Source organism: Rattus norvegicus, chromosome 6, assembly GCF_036323735.1.
Source record: "Rattus norvegicus strain BN/NHsdMcwi chromosome 6, GRCr8, whole genome shotgun sequence".
NCBI lineage: Eukaryota > Metazoa > Chordata > Mammalia > Rodentia > Muridae > Rattus > Rattus norvegicus.
In genome coordinates, this window is record NC_086024.1 from 41,947,763 (window position 1) to 41,966,333 (window position 18,571).

Below are 18,571 nucleotides of genomic sequence, written 5' to 3' on the forward strand. Positions count from 1 at the left end.
CTGAACTCAGTTTACACAGAAATTGGCCTTATGCCTGGCTTATTAGCCATTTTAATTCTTGACTCCATAGGCCTTTGCAGCCATTTTGATCCCCACACATTCTGCCCAAATAGGAAAATTTAACTTTCATTGTTTAAACATTGGGTGGATCTTGAAAAGGTTTTATTGTTTTTGTGATCTGGAGAGGGACACAGATACATGTGCTTGATTAATCTTACAGTAGGACCTCTGTATGAAGAAGGATCTGGAAGGAGAGAGACTGAAGGGACTAGGTAGAGAGGAGATGGAAGGATGTTACAAGTCATGATTTTAAAGGACAAAAAACTATTCAGGAATCTGTGGACTGAGATAAAAGGTATGTGTGTGAAAGCCTTTGGTGGCGATTCCTTAGTAGTTTTGATAACTTCTTGCTTCTTGAGAGCATAGAAGAGACTAAGGTCCTTGATGCCTCTAGAGTTTTAAGTCTGGTATACAAGGAGAAGAGTGAAAGACTTCAGAAATACTAAAAACATTGGGTAAAGATTAAGTTGGGGCAAAATTTATGTGCCATGTTCAACTGATATTTGGTAATATATGTTTTCTGAGATGGTTAAGTGAAAAGGGAAATAGACTAGAGAATCTGTTGACATGAAAGTTTATTCCAGGGGATAAACTGTAAAATGGGACTAAGATAAAGAAATGACAGCCACCTTCACCCAACACTCAAGGAAGAAGAGGTAGAAGATTATTTGGGGACAGGTAAAGGAAAATTCATGCTGTTGAACCCTACAAACAAAATTATCTATTGTTGTACAGCACCATTGTAAGAGTTGAAAAAATTCTCACAGCCTATGGTTTCATATCAGTTGGGACACAGCAATGCAGAACCCAGAGAATAGACAGCAAGGACGTGACTACCATGTGCAGAACCACTTCTGAAGATGAACAGTGAAAAGGAGGGATGTTGTTGAGGTGTTAGAATGGCTAGATTGCCTTTATGCCCATGGCTTGTGTGTTGGCAGAAGGCCCACAGGAAAAGAAGGACGTACTGGGACTCTGAAATCTCCTTTGCAGATGAGCAGAAAGCATTGCCATCTTCCACAGGGAAGCTGAGGGACAACTGGCTCATCTGACTGTTGAGTGCTGTAGGAGTGAGAGACAACAGCAAACACAGCCTGGGTGCACACATTCCCTTAATCAGGGATGGCTGTTTGAGTGTATACTTCCTTCAGAGTGAAATCCGTCTTCATCCTTAAATGCAATTACTAATTCATTAATTATGATTATATCAAATGGAAGTAATAGCCTCCTTTACCACTGTAGTATTTATTACAGAAAGGACTTCCTATCCTTCAGTATTCAGGGGAAAATCAAAACAAGTCCCAACTGAAAAAAAGCACCTCAAGCCAACCACTGACAGAGGAAGGGCGCGACTGAGTGCTCTGTGTGCTGGAGACCTGCTTTGCTTCACTTGCTCTTCACTTAAGAGGCCAACATGCTCAGACCCCAAATCCAAGATGCTCTGAAAACCAAAGGGCTTTTTAAAAGTAACTCGTTGACATGTAAGCCTGAACTAAGCTGGCACGAGGCTATTACGGTCTCTGCTTATCCTCTGCAGTGAGACTGTGGAATGCTCTGCAGCACATTCATTAATGTCTTTGCTTACTGGCCGGTCCCAGACTGTGCTGAAGGTGTCCTCCATAACATACAGCAGAACTCCTAGAGTCTGAAGCTGTCTCTGTGCTGAAACTCAAATCAGCAGTATTTCCAGGGCTGTCTAACTTTAAAGAGGGCTCCCTTCCTGTTCTGTCATTTCACGATACAGTTCTGCATCCTGCCTAGTCGTTCTGAATCATACCTGGGGTTTCAGGTTCTTCAGGAGTACAGACACATGGGTATGTAAATGGCAGTCACGAAGGAAGTGGTTGCTACAGGCCCTAAAACAAGGGTTAAAAAAAAGGTAGTCAGCAGTGTCCAGAGGATCAGGAAAAGCACATATAAAGGCCTTTATGTTTTCATAAACGGTTAACTGTGGGTAACATGCATAGCCTGAGACTCTTGACTTAGACTGTCATGTGTAGTAGCAGGCCCTGGAGTGATTAAAACGGGGAAGTATTAGACAGTATATAACAGCCATGTCAGAGAAATTGGTTCAGAGTTTGGAGTCTGGGTTTGGTCAAAGCTATGCTCACAGGCAAGTTGGTCACCATTTCCAGCATCAGCTGACTCTGGGAGGACAGCCTCTCTGGGGTAAGTAAGGACTCCACAATGTCAAAGCTTTGTACACACAGACAACAGACTGTATCATCAGCCTGCCTGTGTATCTGGTGTCTGTAGATGCTGTTGCTTTGGAGCAAACAGTTGTGTCCACAGTGATGACTCTCATTGCTGGGCAATAACAGCCCTTAGAGAAACTTCCAAGTATGATTTTTGTGTGAGAAATTATCCTATTTTCTATTCTTTTTTTGGTATGAACTGTGTATGTGTTATACAATGCATGCATGCATGCATACATACATTTATACACACATACACATACGCACACACAAGTTTAGGATGTTAGTAACAGTTTGGGACTTGTATCTGAGATACAAGTATAGCTCTTTTTAAAATAAGCCTTCTGGAATTCCTGAATCCAGTGAAGGTTTTCCCTTCAGAGATGCTTGCGGGAGGCTGTCTATTCTCACTGCCTTCATTTCTCTTCAGCTTACCTTATTTGTTTGCTGTGGAGAATCTTCTACATTGTAAGCATAGTCTCAGGAACATCCCCCGTGGTAGCAAACTTTCATGCCTCAGTGGAACTTCATTTTGTGGAAACAGCAAAATGCACAGTAAATCAAGGAAAAGTTGAGTTGATGTTACAATAAAGATGTGATGAGAAGATTGTCAGTAGTGGGACTTAATTTCCCAGGTGAGCTTGGTCCAGCCACAGTTCTGGGAAATAAAGGTCCTGCACTCGTTGGAGCAAAGCCATACACATGAGGTTGATGCTCCCGAGGGATCTCCAGGATGAGATGAGTGGGTTTAGATAAAGACGTAAGATGATCTGAAAAAAAAAAAAGTGGAGTAGTAATGGAAATAAGCTAGGTCAAGTTTCAATTAAAAGTCATATTTGGAAAAAAAAACTTCAGGAAATAACATTAGCTGGGAACAGTTCTCAGTGTGTGAGGGAGTGGGCTGTTCACTCCTTTAAGATAAGCTTCCCCAAGGACTGGTAGACAGATACCGAATGGTAGACATTGTGAGACAGATGGGGTCAGAACGTGAGCGCTCCTCCGAGAGTTCCTGGGAAGTTCAGTCCCATGACTGACGACTGCGTGTGGGCGTTTGTCATGCGCAGTTGCGTTTTCCTTAAGTAGTCCAGAGTCTTGAGCAGCTACCCCTCACATGCTTTCTTCTGTAGCTTTCAAGCGTCTGCAGTGGACAGCTTGTGCCGTGGTTCATCTTTAAGCTTGAAGTCGTCAGGGACACGTTAATTGTCTGGTACTTCTGTTTTGTTCCTATAGTTGTTGATGAAAAGGTGATTTTGGCTTCTTATATTGTACTTTTAAATCATTTCTTCAGAGGAAAATATATTGTTTTCTCTTGTCCTAATTCATTGATTTCTGAATGTCAAAGACTTTGCTTCTTATTTTAGGGAATGTCTAGTTAGAGAAAGTTTCTCTTGATTCTGATTGAGGGACTGAGGTTGGAAATGGGTTTTGAAGTGAATATCTATTGGTTAGAAACCATTTTTAGAAGTATATGATTTCTCTGGAGGCCTGAATGTGGTTCCTTTTGTTCCTAAGGGTTGGAGAAAACATTGGGGGTGGAACTCTTCTTTACAGAAACACAACATTTTTCCAGAGGCACAGTGGAGAAAACTCAGTATTTTCTTCTATGAATCACCACAGGAAAATTTAAATTCTAGGGCACCTTTTGCACTTACAGGTTGTACCTCATTATTCTAGCCATCAGTTAAGCTTAGATTATAATAATAACTTAAATATTTGTCCAAGTAGAGCAAGCCTCCTGTGGGAATCTCGCAAAATATTTCTAGAGTCAAATTTTATTTCCTTTGGATTATTCACATAGAATTCTCTTTCGTTTTAGTATGTTTTTATTTAAAAAACTTTCTTTAAAAATTTTGTATGCACACGCATGCGTACACACAGACACAGACACAGACACAGACACACACACACACACACACACACACACACACACACACACACACACCTCATATGCACTGAAATTAACAAGGTCCAAAAGCTTCTAGAGTTCACTGAGCTTTTATCCAGTTAGTTACCATTTTGCACAGAGGCTCTAGACCCTCTCACTGGGTTTTTACTTTCGACATGGAATAGATGTCCATGCAATTTTGCACCACTCACCACAGAAAATGTGTGACAGCTCGCAAAAGGCAGCTTTGCGTCTTCCTTCATAACTCATGTTCATTGCTTACATTTCAGTCCATCCTCATCCCCTAGAAGTTGGCTATTCTTCTCTTCCTGTCATACAGTATTCACATGTACATTTTTACATATGTGCATATGTAATATTCTAGATTCCACAAATGAAAGAGAACATGCAGATTTTTCTATGTGTGCTATTGCTTAATATCATACTTTCTAAATCTTCCATTTTCCTTCAAGCCTCATGATTTTATTTTTCTTTACTGCTGGATAGTATTCCATCACACACACACACACACACACACACACACACACACACACACACACACACACACACACCAAATTCTCATTCCCCATTCACCTGTTGTTGGACAGCGAGATTGATTCCAATTGAGTGCTGTAGTAGATAAAGCAACAATTGTGGGGTGCTCAATGGTGGGACTGAGTACAACTTTTAATAATACTGTTTTTTAAAGAACAATTAATTCAAGTGTATATGATTACAAGAAATTTGACTAAGGCCACAAATAAGTAGACTGCATCCGTATCAAGACAAATTGTGTGTAAACCTAGAACTGATTGACCATGGACTGGCTTATTAAGGTCATGATTTTGGAGGTTGTTGCTTATAATAATTTTTGTGGAAGACTGGCTAATGGCTAGAGAATTTTAACACATGAGTAAAGCCAATGACTGGCTTTCTTTTTGTGGATCATGAGCTAGAGTGTTGTTCTTGGAAAGAACAAAATCATCTTTGTTGTAGTAACTGGGACTCTTCCTAAATTATGAACTTAGGTTTTTAATTTTATTTTCTACTTAATTAATTAATATCCCAAATGCTGCTCCCTCATAGTTCCCCCTCACAGAGTCCCCCCTTTTCTCCTCTATCCTCTTTGCCTCTGAGAGAGTGGGTCCCCACTGGGTATCCTTCCACCCTGGTGCATCAGGTCTCTGCAGGATTATGCACGTCCTTCCCACTGAGGTGGGACAAGGCAGCCCTCTGCTACATATGTGCCAGGGGGCCTCGGTTGAACCCATACTTATTAGTTGGTGGCTCTGTCTCTGAGAGCTCCCAGGGGTGCAGGTTTGTTGACACTATTGGTCTTCCTGTGTGGTTCCTATCCTCTTAGGGCCTTTAATCCTTCTAACTCTTCCATAAGCATCCCCAACATCTATCCCATTCTTGGCATCTGTCTCAGTCAGCTGCTGTGTAGAGCCTCTGAGAGGACAATTAAGTTTCTATCTGTAAGCACAGCAGTGTATCAGTAGTGTCAGGGATTGGTGCTTGCCCATGGGATGTATCTAAGGTTTGGGCGATTATTGGTTGGCCATTCCTTCAGTCTTTGCTTCAAGGTTGTCCCTACATTTCTTTTAGACAGGACAAAGTTTGGGTTGAATTTGTGGGTAGTTTGGTGTCCTTATCCGTTCACTGGGGGTCCTGCCTGGCTACAAGGGGTGGCCTATTTAGGTTCCATGTCCCACTGTTAGGCATTTCAGCTAAGGTCACCCACATTGATTCCTGTTAGTTTCCCCCATCCTAGTTCTCTGGGACTTTCTAGAGAACCCCCAGCCCCCAGCAACTGCAGATTTCTATTCATTCTCCCGGCCTTCGAGCCTCTTTCCTGTCTCTCCCCATACCTTATCCTGCCACTTATATCCCTCCTGTTCCCCTCTCCCACCCGGGCCCCTCCTTCCCCTGCCTCTCATGACATGCCCAGGAGTGGTATAGTCAGGTCTTCAAGTACAACTATTTCCAGTTTTCTGAGGAACTGCCAGATTGATTTCCAGAGTGGTTGTACAAGTTTGCAATTCCACACTGTATGTTTTTTATTTTTAAATTGTATTTTATATGTATTGGTGTTTTGTGTGTGTACATGTATGTCTGTTTACCATGTATGTGCCTGTTGCTTACAGAGACCAGAAGAAGGCTTTGGATCTCCTGCAACTGACATTATGAGTGGTTGTGTTAGCATGTAGGTTCTGGGAATCGAACCTGGGTTCTGTTGAAGAGCAGCCACCATTGAACCATCCCTGCAGCTCCTTATAAAGCTGTTCCACTGTACCAGTCTTAGCATATTCATGTAATCACCTCAGTTAGCCACTCTTAAAACACATGATTTTGCAGCATGGCCCAAGTCTTTAAAAAGACTGTTCTGAGGACATCATGGTTGTCTTTATGCTTGAGCTTTGCAAGAACTTCTCTGAACAGGTTGCCTCAAGTGTTAGTAAAACACACTTCAAACTTGCTTGGTTATGGGTAGGTTATTGTTAACAGTTTTATCTGATGTATGTCAAGTCAGTGTCAAGTAGATTTTCAGGAACAGTTAAAGCATCTGAAGCTATTTGTCCATTGAAATTGTATAATGCTGAAAGCACGATACTTTTAACAGAGAATGCCCTGTAAGTTTTAAAGATTTTTAAGAGTATCATACATGTGTACAATAACCTATTTCCATCTCAGTTTCCCACATAGCTCTCTGAACAGGCCTCCTCCAAGTTCTACATCTTTATTTTTTTTCTTTTGTACTCCACTAAGTCTAGTAAGGGTTTCCTTTGGGTAATGGTTGTAAGCCATTCTCCGGAGGAACATGGGAAATGCTAATGATACCCACTGTTTTCAAGCAAGAGTGATTCCCTTCCCCCAGCAACTATCAGCCTCAGAAGGCAGTGTTTCTCAGGACTGCTCTTCCTCTCCTGGCTATGAGATTCTTCTCTTCCTGGTGGTCCCTGCACATGTCAGGTAGGGGTGGGGGAGGTTGTTGTAGATGTCTCCTGCCCAGCCGAGCATTCATCTCCCATTCTCAGTCCCATGCATCTGTCCATTCAATGCTGTCCTCTGCAGAATACAGCCTGTGAGAAAGACTGAGAACAGCTCAGGTTCATGTGTACAAACATAAATATTTAGAAATAATTTTAATAGCATAGCTACTTAACAAGATAATAATAGCAAATTCTTCCCTGAGTAATAGTTTTTGTTTTTATCCCCTCTACATTCAGTTCTCTTGCAACTAGCAAGTGATGCTTTGCCGAATGACATGACATTGGCTCTTGCTTATCTCCTTGCCTTGCCTCAGGTAAGCTTACCTTACCAACTAAGAACATAAATAAGCATATTTCTCTCCTGTGAGTCATTGTCAGTGAAATTGTATATTATATGTGATGCTTTTGCTTATAATTTCTAAGGGCCTAGACTATAAAATCTGCTTTTATATAGTAAAGTCTACCTTACTTCCAAGCTCTCCTATTGCATGTTATGACAGACTCAAGTTGATGTGATAGAAGTGTGGTCTGTAGTCCTAGGCCAGTCACCATGTGATCAAGTCTAAGGTCTCACCATGTGCCTCAGCTCAGTCAATCTGTGGTACTTCTTCCTAGGTGTTGGACGCTAACAAGTGCTTCGAGAAGCAGGCTCATTCGGCACTGTCTCTCCAGCTGGCAGCGTACTACTACAGCCTGCAGATCTATGCCCGGTTGGCTCCATGTTTCAGGGACAAGTGCCATCCTCTTTACAGGGTGAGTCCTTATAGTTTCTACTCTACTAGTGAGTCAAGCTACAGCTTGTCTGTGGTGGTTAAAGTAACCCTTTTCCTTGTGCGTGAATGCTTCCTAGAAGACAGCTCTGGACTTTTCTGTGAGACTTGGTTGCTTCCCAGGTAGTGTGAAGAGGCAGATTGTCTAATACGGATGGTGAAGCCTGATTCTCTCTCCTTTTCCTTTCAAAAGATGATTGTACTAAGTTCTTGGTTAGGAAAGACTAAAAGGTAGAATTAGTTTTTTGGTTTTTTTTAAGTGACATCCCTAATGAATGGGTTCTCTAAATTAGCAAAGTAGATGTCTTACTTTCTTTTCCTATTCTTGTGATAAAATATGGACTTAAGGGATAAAAAGTTTATCTTTAGCTCACAGCTCAAGGTGGGGGCAAGCCATCATGGCAGAAATATCAAGGCAGCAGGAGCTTGCAGCAGCAAATCATATGCACTTAGAGATAAAAATGCATACATGCTGTTAGTTCCCTTTATTTTTATATCCAGGGTCATGATCCTTGGAAGTGGTTCCTCTGTGGTAGTCTTCCCTTCTTAACTGATATAGTCAAGGTAATGAATCCCCATAGGGATGGATGCCCAGAGGCCCATCTCCCAAATGACTCTGGATTCTGTCAAGATGTAAGCTAATGGTAACTGTCACCACAGGCAGTATGATTCCATGAATGACACATACCTTTCTTGTTGATCTCAAGACAAGAAGGCAGTAAGTGCATGCATGTAATCATGTCTACATTTTCCACAACCTCAGATGTTCCTGTATTGCTACGCTCTGAGTAAAAGCACTAACTACAGTCCTGTTATAGACCCAAAGACCTGATATCACTGCTAGCAAATCCTCCAGGTTTACTTGTGTGAATCACTTGTAATGACCGTATTGGGAAATGATCTATTTTTTGTACTGAATTGTTTTAAGAAAACTTCAGTTTCATAAGTAAATAGATCAACCATCTATAGGTATAATATATACAGATTTAATGTCCAAATTTTACTGAAGCAAGATTCTCCTCCCCTGGGCCAAAGCAGACCCTAAAGAAATAATTTCACAGTTGTGTCAAAATTCTAGCTGTCAGAATCATTTTAAACCAACCAGACTCTTAAAGTATGTGAGAAACATTGTGCTTGTGGTGATCATTGCTCTCATCTTCAATTTTTATTTAAATGGAAAGGGTGTCCCATCCAAAGCACAGGGTCATTTTCCTAGGACATAGCTGTTACGGGGCGTGAATTGCTCCTGGGCCTGCTCTGGCTATCTCAGTACTGCTTGGCTAAGAAGTAGCATTGTGTTCTTATACCTACTAAATTCGAGGTACTTATTTGAAGACTTTAACTTTGTATCTTCATTGTCACTTCTACTGTCTACAATTATGGTCACTACTTTTACATAAAGTTACTCTAATTTTGTATTAAAACCTCAGATATTTTTATGTGAGGCAAATAGCACCAGGGATTGTACCAAAGGTAAAATGTGCAAGTCCCTAGATTCAGCTCCCAAGGACGTGAGAAAAATTAAAATAAATGCATGTCAGTGAGTTGTGGTACGGATGGGGAATGAAGTACTAGAATAGAAGGAATATAATGCCTTCATGTGACACAGTCCCACATGTTGACATTTGACTCTCAGGAACTGACACTGGTTTGGAAGACCTCGGAACCTTTGGAACTGACTGATATAGCAAAAGGGGCCAACTGGGCAAGGCCTGACAGAAATACCTCCTTCTCCTTATGGCCCAAGTTCCTCATTTTTTATCTTTCTAGGTGGGAATAAATTACTCTGCAACCCACAGCCCCACATCCAGAGCAGTTCCAGCCAGCACACCTCCTCCCTGCTGTGCTAGATGGGATCCTTTGAAACCATATACCAGAGCAAATCTTTCCTCCCTTGAGTTGCTTTGGGTAGATATTAGTTTCTTTTCTCTTGTGATCAAAGGCAACTTGTCAAAGAAAATGTGTAATCCGGCTTATGGCCCCAGAGGATTGGAACCCTGATGGCAGAGCGAAGGTGTGGCAGCAGGAACAGCTGAGTGCTCACTTCTCAAACTGCAAGCAGGAGGCACTGAGGATGGATGGCATGAGTCCTCAAAGCCCACCTGAGTGACATCCCTGCATGGACAAGGCCACACTTCCTACTTCTTTCTAAATAGTTCCACCAAATGGGGACCAAGTGTCCAAACATATGAGTCCGTGAGGCCATTGTCATTCAAACCAGTTTGTCCTGGAGATTAATTAATAACTAAATAGGACCATGTGCTGAGTTTATTTTGTGCTTATTTTCGTTAGTGTATTATTATACACAAAGGAAACAAGTAATTTGCTTCAAGATACCAATTTCTTGAAATACAGTAAAGTTTTACTTTACCAAATGCATTGTACATTGTTATAAACTTGAGTATTTCCTCAGAAGATCAATTGAAATCTCGGAGCATGTTTGACTGAATCCTCTGCCGGGATGTCTTGACATTCAGTGCATGTGCTGGAAAGAGAATCTTCTCTTCCATTTCAGTCTATGTCACTGCGGTCATTAGCTTTTGGTCATGGCTACAATCACCCAAGAGAAACAATTCTAAAAGAAAAGAGGTTTTTGCTGCTGTTGTTCGTAGCTCCAAGGTTTGAGTTCATATCTGGTTGACCCCATTGCTGGAAGGAGGCATCCCCCATCATCATAATAGGAACATTAGCAGAAGTTGCAGAGAAAGTAGGGAGAATATTACAACTTTCTCCTACCCCTTTTATTCCATTTTGTCTCTTAGACTATGGGATTTACGTACTTCTTATCAATGTGACACCCAGATATATTTCATTTAATCACAACCTTCTAGCCTTGACCCCCAAGTAGCTTACATTTACTGTATAATGTTGAGTGCATTCAGTCCAGCACCACAAGTCTCCATAGTCTTAATAGTGCTTACATTATTCAAGGTGCCAACTTCCAAGTGTCTCCCTGATACTCAAGGAAATTCATATCTCTAGGCCCCCATAAAAACAAAAGAAGGTGCACACTTGCTTTGCTCCATTGCACAAAAGCAAATATGCCTGTCCCAGATGTGAATGGAAGATGAGCAAGGGGAGACCATTGTATACAAACTGATTCCAGAGGCGTCACAGTCATGGTGAACCCAGGTCACAGCCACAGACTGACTTTTCTGATGCCATCTCTGTGTCACTTGTTGTGACTAACCCAACACAACAACTTATGGCTAGAAATGACCTTTGCTCACAGTTTTGCATCTGGGTCCAGGGTTGATTTGTTTGGGGTGTAAAGTAACCAAAATGTCAAGGTGGTATGAGTGTGTGGCAGAGGCTGCTCCCCTCATGGCAGTGGGGAAGAAGAGAAATGAGGGTGTGGCCATGATATAGAATTCCCTTTTTCCCCTCTTTATTTAACTTGGCCTTCTGACCTATGGCACAATACCAGCAACATTCAGGGCAGGCCACTCAGTTAATGCCTATTGTAAACACAGATACGCTCAGAGGAACGATTTACTCGTTTCCTGAGAACTTCCGCTTCACCTTTAATCAGGATGACATCACAACCCTAGCAACATCCTACTACATGCACAGCTCTGTACTGTGCTCTCCTTGAATTCCCAGGAGTGCAGAGCTCTCAGCCCGTTTATCACTAACTGTACCTGTTGCACCTCTCCCTCTGTCCTTTCCCACTGGGTTGAAACAAGGAAGATGCCTGACGTCAATGAGCTTAAGAGGGTTGTACCAGGTAGCCGAAAGGACAGCCCAGGGGTTAAGAGCATGTACTGTTTTTGCCGAGGACCTGAGTTTGGTTCCTAACATCTGTATCTGGTAGCTCACAACTACTTGTAACTCCAGTTGTAACAGATCCAGTGGCTTCTTTTGGTATCTGTAGGCACCAGTAGTCCTGCATACATCCCTGTGTGTAGAGACACATGTATACATAATTTAAAAATAAAAATAAATCACTAAAGAGGGAAAAGAGAGGGTATGTTATATGACCTGTGGTATGTAGGGGCGGGAAGATTGTGTGCAGGGCTGTGAAACACCATTCTCTCGTCTCAATACAGCCACTGTAATCAGTAGCTCCCATCAACAGTAGTTATGTGCACTGGGTACATACAAGACCAGTTCTGTCAACAGTCAGGAAAGGGGGAGGAACTCTTGGGGCCCTTAACTTTTACCTCTGAAAGATCATTTATCAGTAGATTCTAGAAGAGAGTCATTGTCCTTAATTGTGTACATTATGCTGACCCTCCATGCTTCAACTCCAAAGCCACTGTCAGCCAGATGATCTTGGGTCCAAATCAAACCTCATGACTTGTAAGAGAGATCATGCGGAAAGAGAAATGTTGATGTAGGAGGCACAGAGGTCAGAGTGGTCAGTATGCAAAGCACACATCTATATAACTGTAGAAAGTGAAAATAAAACTGTTCACAGGATGCTTACATGAGGTGTGGATCAGAGTAGTAAATGCAGCAGGTGAGAGAACCAAGGGCAGATCCAGTATATTCTCTAAGTTACAGCTTGAGAAAGCCAGACATCTTGCAACAGAGCCACACTGTCTTCTGTTCTTAGCTTCAAAAAACCTCTAATGAATTCTTTGGAGGGAAATCGTGATAAAAAGTTATTGGTATCATTTCCCCTACCCTGAAAGCTGAACGTTGTAAGCAAGCAGAGTCCCTGAAGGGGTGACTAAGTGTAGGAAGCTGTCAGGTTCCTTTGCCCCCACTTTCATATCTGTCCCCACTGTCAGCGTCCTCAGAACTGCTCAGCAGATGCTGAACAGTGTCCTGTAGCACTGCCCGTCTGTGCAGCCCTTCTCACACAGTTACCCTGGGCTTGCCTCTTCATGCTGTGCACACTCTAGTTTTTAGAGTTTATACTTTTTACTTACTAGGTAATGAGGTATTTGAGGGCACGGTCTATTGTGTTTATGAGATTTCCAGTGCTTACAGCCAGGCCAGGGACATGAAGACGTAATAAAGAAATAACTGTTTCTTGGGAATATGGTTGAAAACTCATAATTCTGCACTATCCCTTGGAAGACTGAGCTATGTGTGTTTTTAGTGACTGTCTCAGATCTGACTATTCTGAGGCAGGCAGTGTTCTGGAGGAACCAAGAGTGAGCACAGCTTATAAAGCACCTCCCCACTTAGGACCTGCACTCTCCTGGGAAATGGGTCTGTGCTGGCTACATTTTCCTGTTTCAGTAAAGCACCATGATCAAAAGCTCCTTGTGAAAGAATTAATTTTTGCGTTGGATTCCAGAGGGAGTGTCCATTATGGTAGAGGAGGCAGGGCAGCAAGAGACCTGAGCAGGAAGCTGAGGGATTGTATCTTCCACATGAACACAAAGCAGGGTGAAGTAGAAGTAGGGTGAGGCTATAAACTGCAGTCCCCAGTGAGGCACTTCCTCTAGCAAGGTTGTACCTCATGAACATTCCATAACCTCCTCAAAAAGTGCCACCACCAGAGGACCAAGTGTTCAAACATGTGCTTATGGGAGACCTTTCTCACTGAAACTACCACATAATGCTATGAGCAAAATGTAAAGGTAAATAGTAGGAAGTAGAGCTGTGTGTGTGTGTGTGTGTGTGTGTGTGTGTGTGTGTGTGTGTGTGTGTGTGTGTGTTCGTGCCTGCCTGAGTAGTACTCAGCTGTCTCAGGAGAGGCGTCAGTTGAGAAAAGTTAACCTTGAGTAAGCGTGAGCATCACTGTGCAGCTATGATAGGAAGAATACTCTGGAGAGGAAACAGCAACACCAATGTCGTCCCAGCAGTGTTATCATTCTGCCATATGCACTGCGGTATTTTATCAGAAGGTATTTGAGTAGCGGGAGCAGAGGAGAGGGGAGGAACTGTGTCCAGATGCAGGCGGTTTTAGCTGGTGGAAGGAGCGTCAGGAAGGGGTGTAAGGACAGTTAGCTCAGCACCTTGTTCACAGGGCCTGCCATAGTAACATGTAAAGTGAGCCTTCCAGCTACTTGTCTGCTTTAAAAATTCTGTCACAGCCATCCTCCACTTGGTCCTTTGAGCAGCTCCATTGTGCAGGGGACAACTCTTTGCAGAAAACACTCAAAGGACCGTGGTGAGTTGCTCAAGGTTACTTCAGTAGAAAGCGACATCCTGTCAGAGCTTTCTCTGCTCATTACGTGGGCATGCTGGCATTCTGGCTTTTTTGCAAAAGAAGGAGTGTCACTTTTTTTGGACCTGAGTGATCTTTCTGGCATACAAATCTAATGGAAATTCCCAGCAGGATATTTTCATGTGCTACTTCGTTTATAATATGAAATCTAAACTCTCGTGCATGACAGATAAAACCCCCAGTGAACTGTCTCTTCCTGTTTCTCTAGGCTCATTTCCCGACATTGCCTCTTTCAGAGATTATATTCTAGCTCTTCTGAAATTAGAATCTTGTCGTGTACCTCTGTGGATATGTGGACTTAGTCCTTTCCTCTCCACTATCTGCTTGCCACGATGGACAGGTGACTCTGAGCCAGGGTACCTTCCCTCATCCCTTTTTGCCTCCTCCACAGAGAGTGGCCTCTCTCTCATCTCCCCTATTTCTTGTATGTATACTCAGGGAAAAGCTCTTTAATGATATTATAGGCAATGCCCATGTGTCTCTTCTCAATTCAATGACTGTGTTCAAGGGCAAAAATCCCATTGCTTCCTGTATCCTCGGGACCTAATTCCCTGTACATACTCAGTGACTGTGAACTGGCGTGTAAATAAATTCAGTGAATCGTATCTACTACTTGTAGTGGGATGTGCATTAGGACGCTGGGAGCTTCAGATGTACAGGCGTGAGGTCCAACCTGTATGGACTTGAAGGAAGAGGGGAGGCAGGCATGAGCTGGATGTGCCGAGTACAGAGCGATGCTCCACAGACTAATGACTGATGATTTGAATCTTTCCAGCATCTTCCTCTGCATCAAACAGCACCGCTGAGTTCAGAATTAAGTATGACAAACTCCTGATGAATCATCCTGGAAATGGAAATCCAAGTGGTTTCAATTTGCTGCCTCCACATATTAACACCCAGGGAGGCACAGCTTTCATTCACTTGTCCCGAGCTTGGCTCTGGGTTCTCAGGCTTTTCACATCTCCTACTCCCTGTGGCTAAGCATACAGGCAGGCCGCTGTAGGTGGATGGATAGACTTTCCTGCCTATGCCTAATGAAGGGCAGGGTTGTCCTGAGCCAGTCAGCAGGGGCTGGCACTCTCCAGGTTTTTTAGGTGGAATTTGGAGCAGCCTTTCTCACCTCTTTTCAATTTTATATAATGATTGACAAATGGGTATTAGAAAATTGTCCACTCTTCTAACATTTGTCCTAATTTTATTTCATTTTTAATGTGTAATTTATAATCCACACATGGTCAAAAAGAGCAGGTGGAGAAGATGGTATACAGTGAAATCTGTTTCCTTATCCTGCCTGTCCAGCAGTATTTCACAAATACTCATATCTCTTTGAGTGCATTTCAGACAGCTTGTGCTGTGTCTTGTTTTTCACTCATATCTGACCTTCATGGTTGTGTAAAGGTGTCCACAAGCGTGGTCTTGCTGTCATTTTGAACTTCTGAGAAGGTATCCGTTAGATGGAGACGTGTCCGTAGCTTCAGAGGCTAGAGAGACACATGCAACAGGGGTGAAATCCCAGCGCCGTGGAAGACTTTGCTAAAGTGTGTACATGTTTTAAAGCTACTAAATGGTTGGAACTGGAAAACATCATCCTGAGTGAGCTAACCCAATCACAGAAAGACATACATGGTATGCACTCATTGATAAGTGGCTATTAGCCCAAATGCTTGAATTACCCTAGATGCCTAGAGCAAATGAAACTCAAGACGGATGATCAAAATGTGAATGCTTCACTCCTTCTTTAAAAGGGGAACAAGAATACCCTTGGCAGGGAAGAGAGAGGCAAAGATTAAAACAGAGACTGAAGGAACACCCATTCAGAGTCTGCCCCACATGTGGCCCATACATATATAGCCACCTAATTAGACAAGATGGATGAAGCAAAGAAGTGCAGACCGACAGGAGCCGGATGTAGATCTCTCCTGAGAGACACAGCCAGAATACAGCAAATACAGAGGCGAATGCCAGCAGCAAACCACTGAACTGAGAATAGGACCCCCGTTGAAGGAATCAGAGAAAGAACTGGAAGAGCTTGAAGGGGCTCGAGACTCCATATGTACAATAATGCCAAGCAACCAGAGCTTCCAGGGACTAAGCCACTACCTAAAGACTATACATGGACTCACCCTGGACTCTGACCTCATAGGTAGCAATGCATATCCTAGTAAGAGCACCAGTGGAAGGGGAAGCCCTGGGTCCTGCTAGGACTGAACCCCCAGTGAACTTGACTGGTGGGGGGAGGGCGGCAAGGGGGGGAGGGTTGGGAGGGGAACACCCATAAGGAAGGGGAGGGGGGAGGGGGATGTTTGCCCGGATACCGGGAAAGGGAATAACACTTGTTGAAATGTATATAAGAAATACTCAAGTTAATTAAAAAAAAAAAAGAGAGGAATGTAGGAATTGGAAGAAGGGAGGGAAGATATAAATACAGTACATATATATGGATTCGGGGGGAGTTGAGTCAAGGTCTCTCTACATAGCCCTAGCTGTCTTGGATCTCATGTGGAATGGGATGGCCTCAAACTCACTAAGATCCATCTGCTTCTGCCTCCTGCTTAAAGGATTAAAAGTGTGTACCACCACACCCAGCTATATATAGAAACTTGAAAGAAAGGAGTGGAGAGAAGGGAGGAAGAAGAGAGGAAGGGAAGAAGGGAAGGAAAGAAAGAGAAGGAAGGAAGGAAGGAAGGAGGGAGGGAGGGCATAACATCCTACATATAATTTTTCTTTTACCTAAATAAAACCAAATCTTGAAAAAAAAAAGCTACTAAATGAAAATACTAAGTAGAAAATCATTTCAAAATAATAACTCTAAAGGGGACACCATACTACTTGTTTCCAACTTTACAAACAGGATTACCTAGAAATAGAAGCCGTCAAATACAACAGCGTTACCCTTCTTCTAGTGCACAGTAGTAGTGGTGAGCAGACTTCTTTTGTAAATACTCATACATTCCTTGGCTTCTTAGTGGCTTGACTACATTCTTTAAAGTAACCATATTTCATTCACCCCTTGAAAAAATGTTACTGTTTCCAAGATAAATAGAAGGGTTCTTCACACTTTGACTCTGGGACTTTTGGTTAGGTTTTTCAGCCTCGGTGGTACTTTGCAGTATTACTTTGAATATTGAATGTGGAAGATTCCAAAGCTCCCTGTGATGGCTTTTGTCTTCTGAGAGGCTGACTGCTTTCACACTCACAAATCATGTCTTTACGCTTCAGCAAGAGCAGGGTGGGGCAGGGAGACAAGAGAAGTGGATGTTGAAAATACTCTAAACAACAAAATACCCAAATAATGTTAGGTGCAAGTGTGGTTATGGAAGGCTGGGAGATGCATAAGTGGTGTAAGGACAGCCTGTGGGAGGCCATGTGGTTTGAATTTCCTTCCCAGCTCCAGACTGCAGCCACTGGCCCCAGAAATACAAGCAGGCATCTGCAAGACAGGAGCAGCTTGCCTGTCCCCCCATGGCTGGGTTGACATGAAGTTCAAGTGAAAACACTTTAGAAAGTTTAAAAATTTTGCATTTGTAGAGATGATTAATTGTGTATCAAATTCAACACCAGAGTGATTCAGAATTCATTTGGAATATTTTGAGAAAAGCCATGAGCTCATGGGGCAATTATTTAAGTTGAATTTTGGAATAATAGCCAGTCAAGTCCCCTAAGAAAGAGATAGAAAAAATAGTGTCAGTAAGCCAATAATCCACATAGGCAGCTATAGGGTACAACATACTCATCCACCTTCTCTCATTTAATCTTTAAGAGGCGTATACAGAAGAAATTGCTTCAAGTTTAAAAGCATGCAACTTGATGATTGAGAGGAAATACCAGGAATCCAGGCTTCTGGGGCCAATTCATTTGTTTCTCCTGCAGAAGTAATTTTGCTTTTTCTTTGAAGGCTTAGTAAAATGTTGTTTCTTTTTCTTACATTTTCCACAATTATTTGAAATATGAAAAAGGACATGTCTCTAAACAACAGCTATTTTGATAGTTCATACATGTGCCATTCTGATAAATCTGCTATCAAGCAATTAATAGAATACCACAATTCATCATTCTATTAAGGAGTAAGTTCCAAAAGAGGTGTTCTCAAGGACCTGAGCAGGGAATGCTGTTAGAGAAGGAAAGACTGGCTGGGAAATAGCTCAAATCAGATAGCTAGTCCTAAATTTTCTAACTCATTTATACATGTGGGTATGAAAGCAACTTCCCTCTTAAAATAGAATGGCAGTACTGTGACACTGGTAAAAGGATTCCAGTGGTTAGTCTCATATATGTGCAGTGGGCACCAAGTATGGCCGGTCCTAAAGCTTTAAGAGAATACCTTTCCTGGATACCAAATGTAAAAGATGTTTCCTTCTTGAAGGCCTTGTGCATGGGAATCAGACACTTGCATTGTGGGTCACCAGTTTGGCAGCCTCTTAGAGAGTTCATAGCACCCACCTTAAGACAGAGATGGTCTTAAGAAACGCCTTGCCTGGGGTTGGGGATTTAGCTCAGTGGTAGAGCGCTTGCCTAGCAAGCAGAAGGCCCTGGGTTCGGTC

General features: G+C 42.5%; 1 protein-coding gene across 11 annotated transcripts in view; it reads left to right on the forward strand.

Annotated features, from left to right (window-relative positions):
* Nbas (NBAS subunit of NRZ tethering complex) overlaps window positions 1-18,571 on the forward strand; it is a 304,643-nt gene that overhangs the window by 170,510 nt on the left and 115,562 nt on the right. For all 11 annotated transcript variants that reach the window (XM_063262517.1, XM_063262512.1, XM_063262514.1 and 8 more), the window contains 2 exons: window positions 7,371-7,447; window positions 7,749-7,886. In XM_063262517.1, coding sequence (XP_063118587.1) covers window positions 7,371-7,447; window positions 7,749-7,886 — 215 coding nt within the window. The remainder of the gene's footprint in view (window positions 1-7,370; window positions 7,448-7,748; window positions 7,887-18,571) is intronic.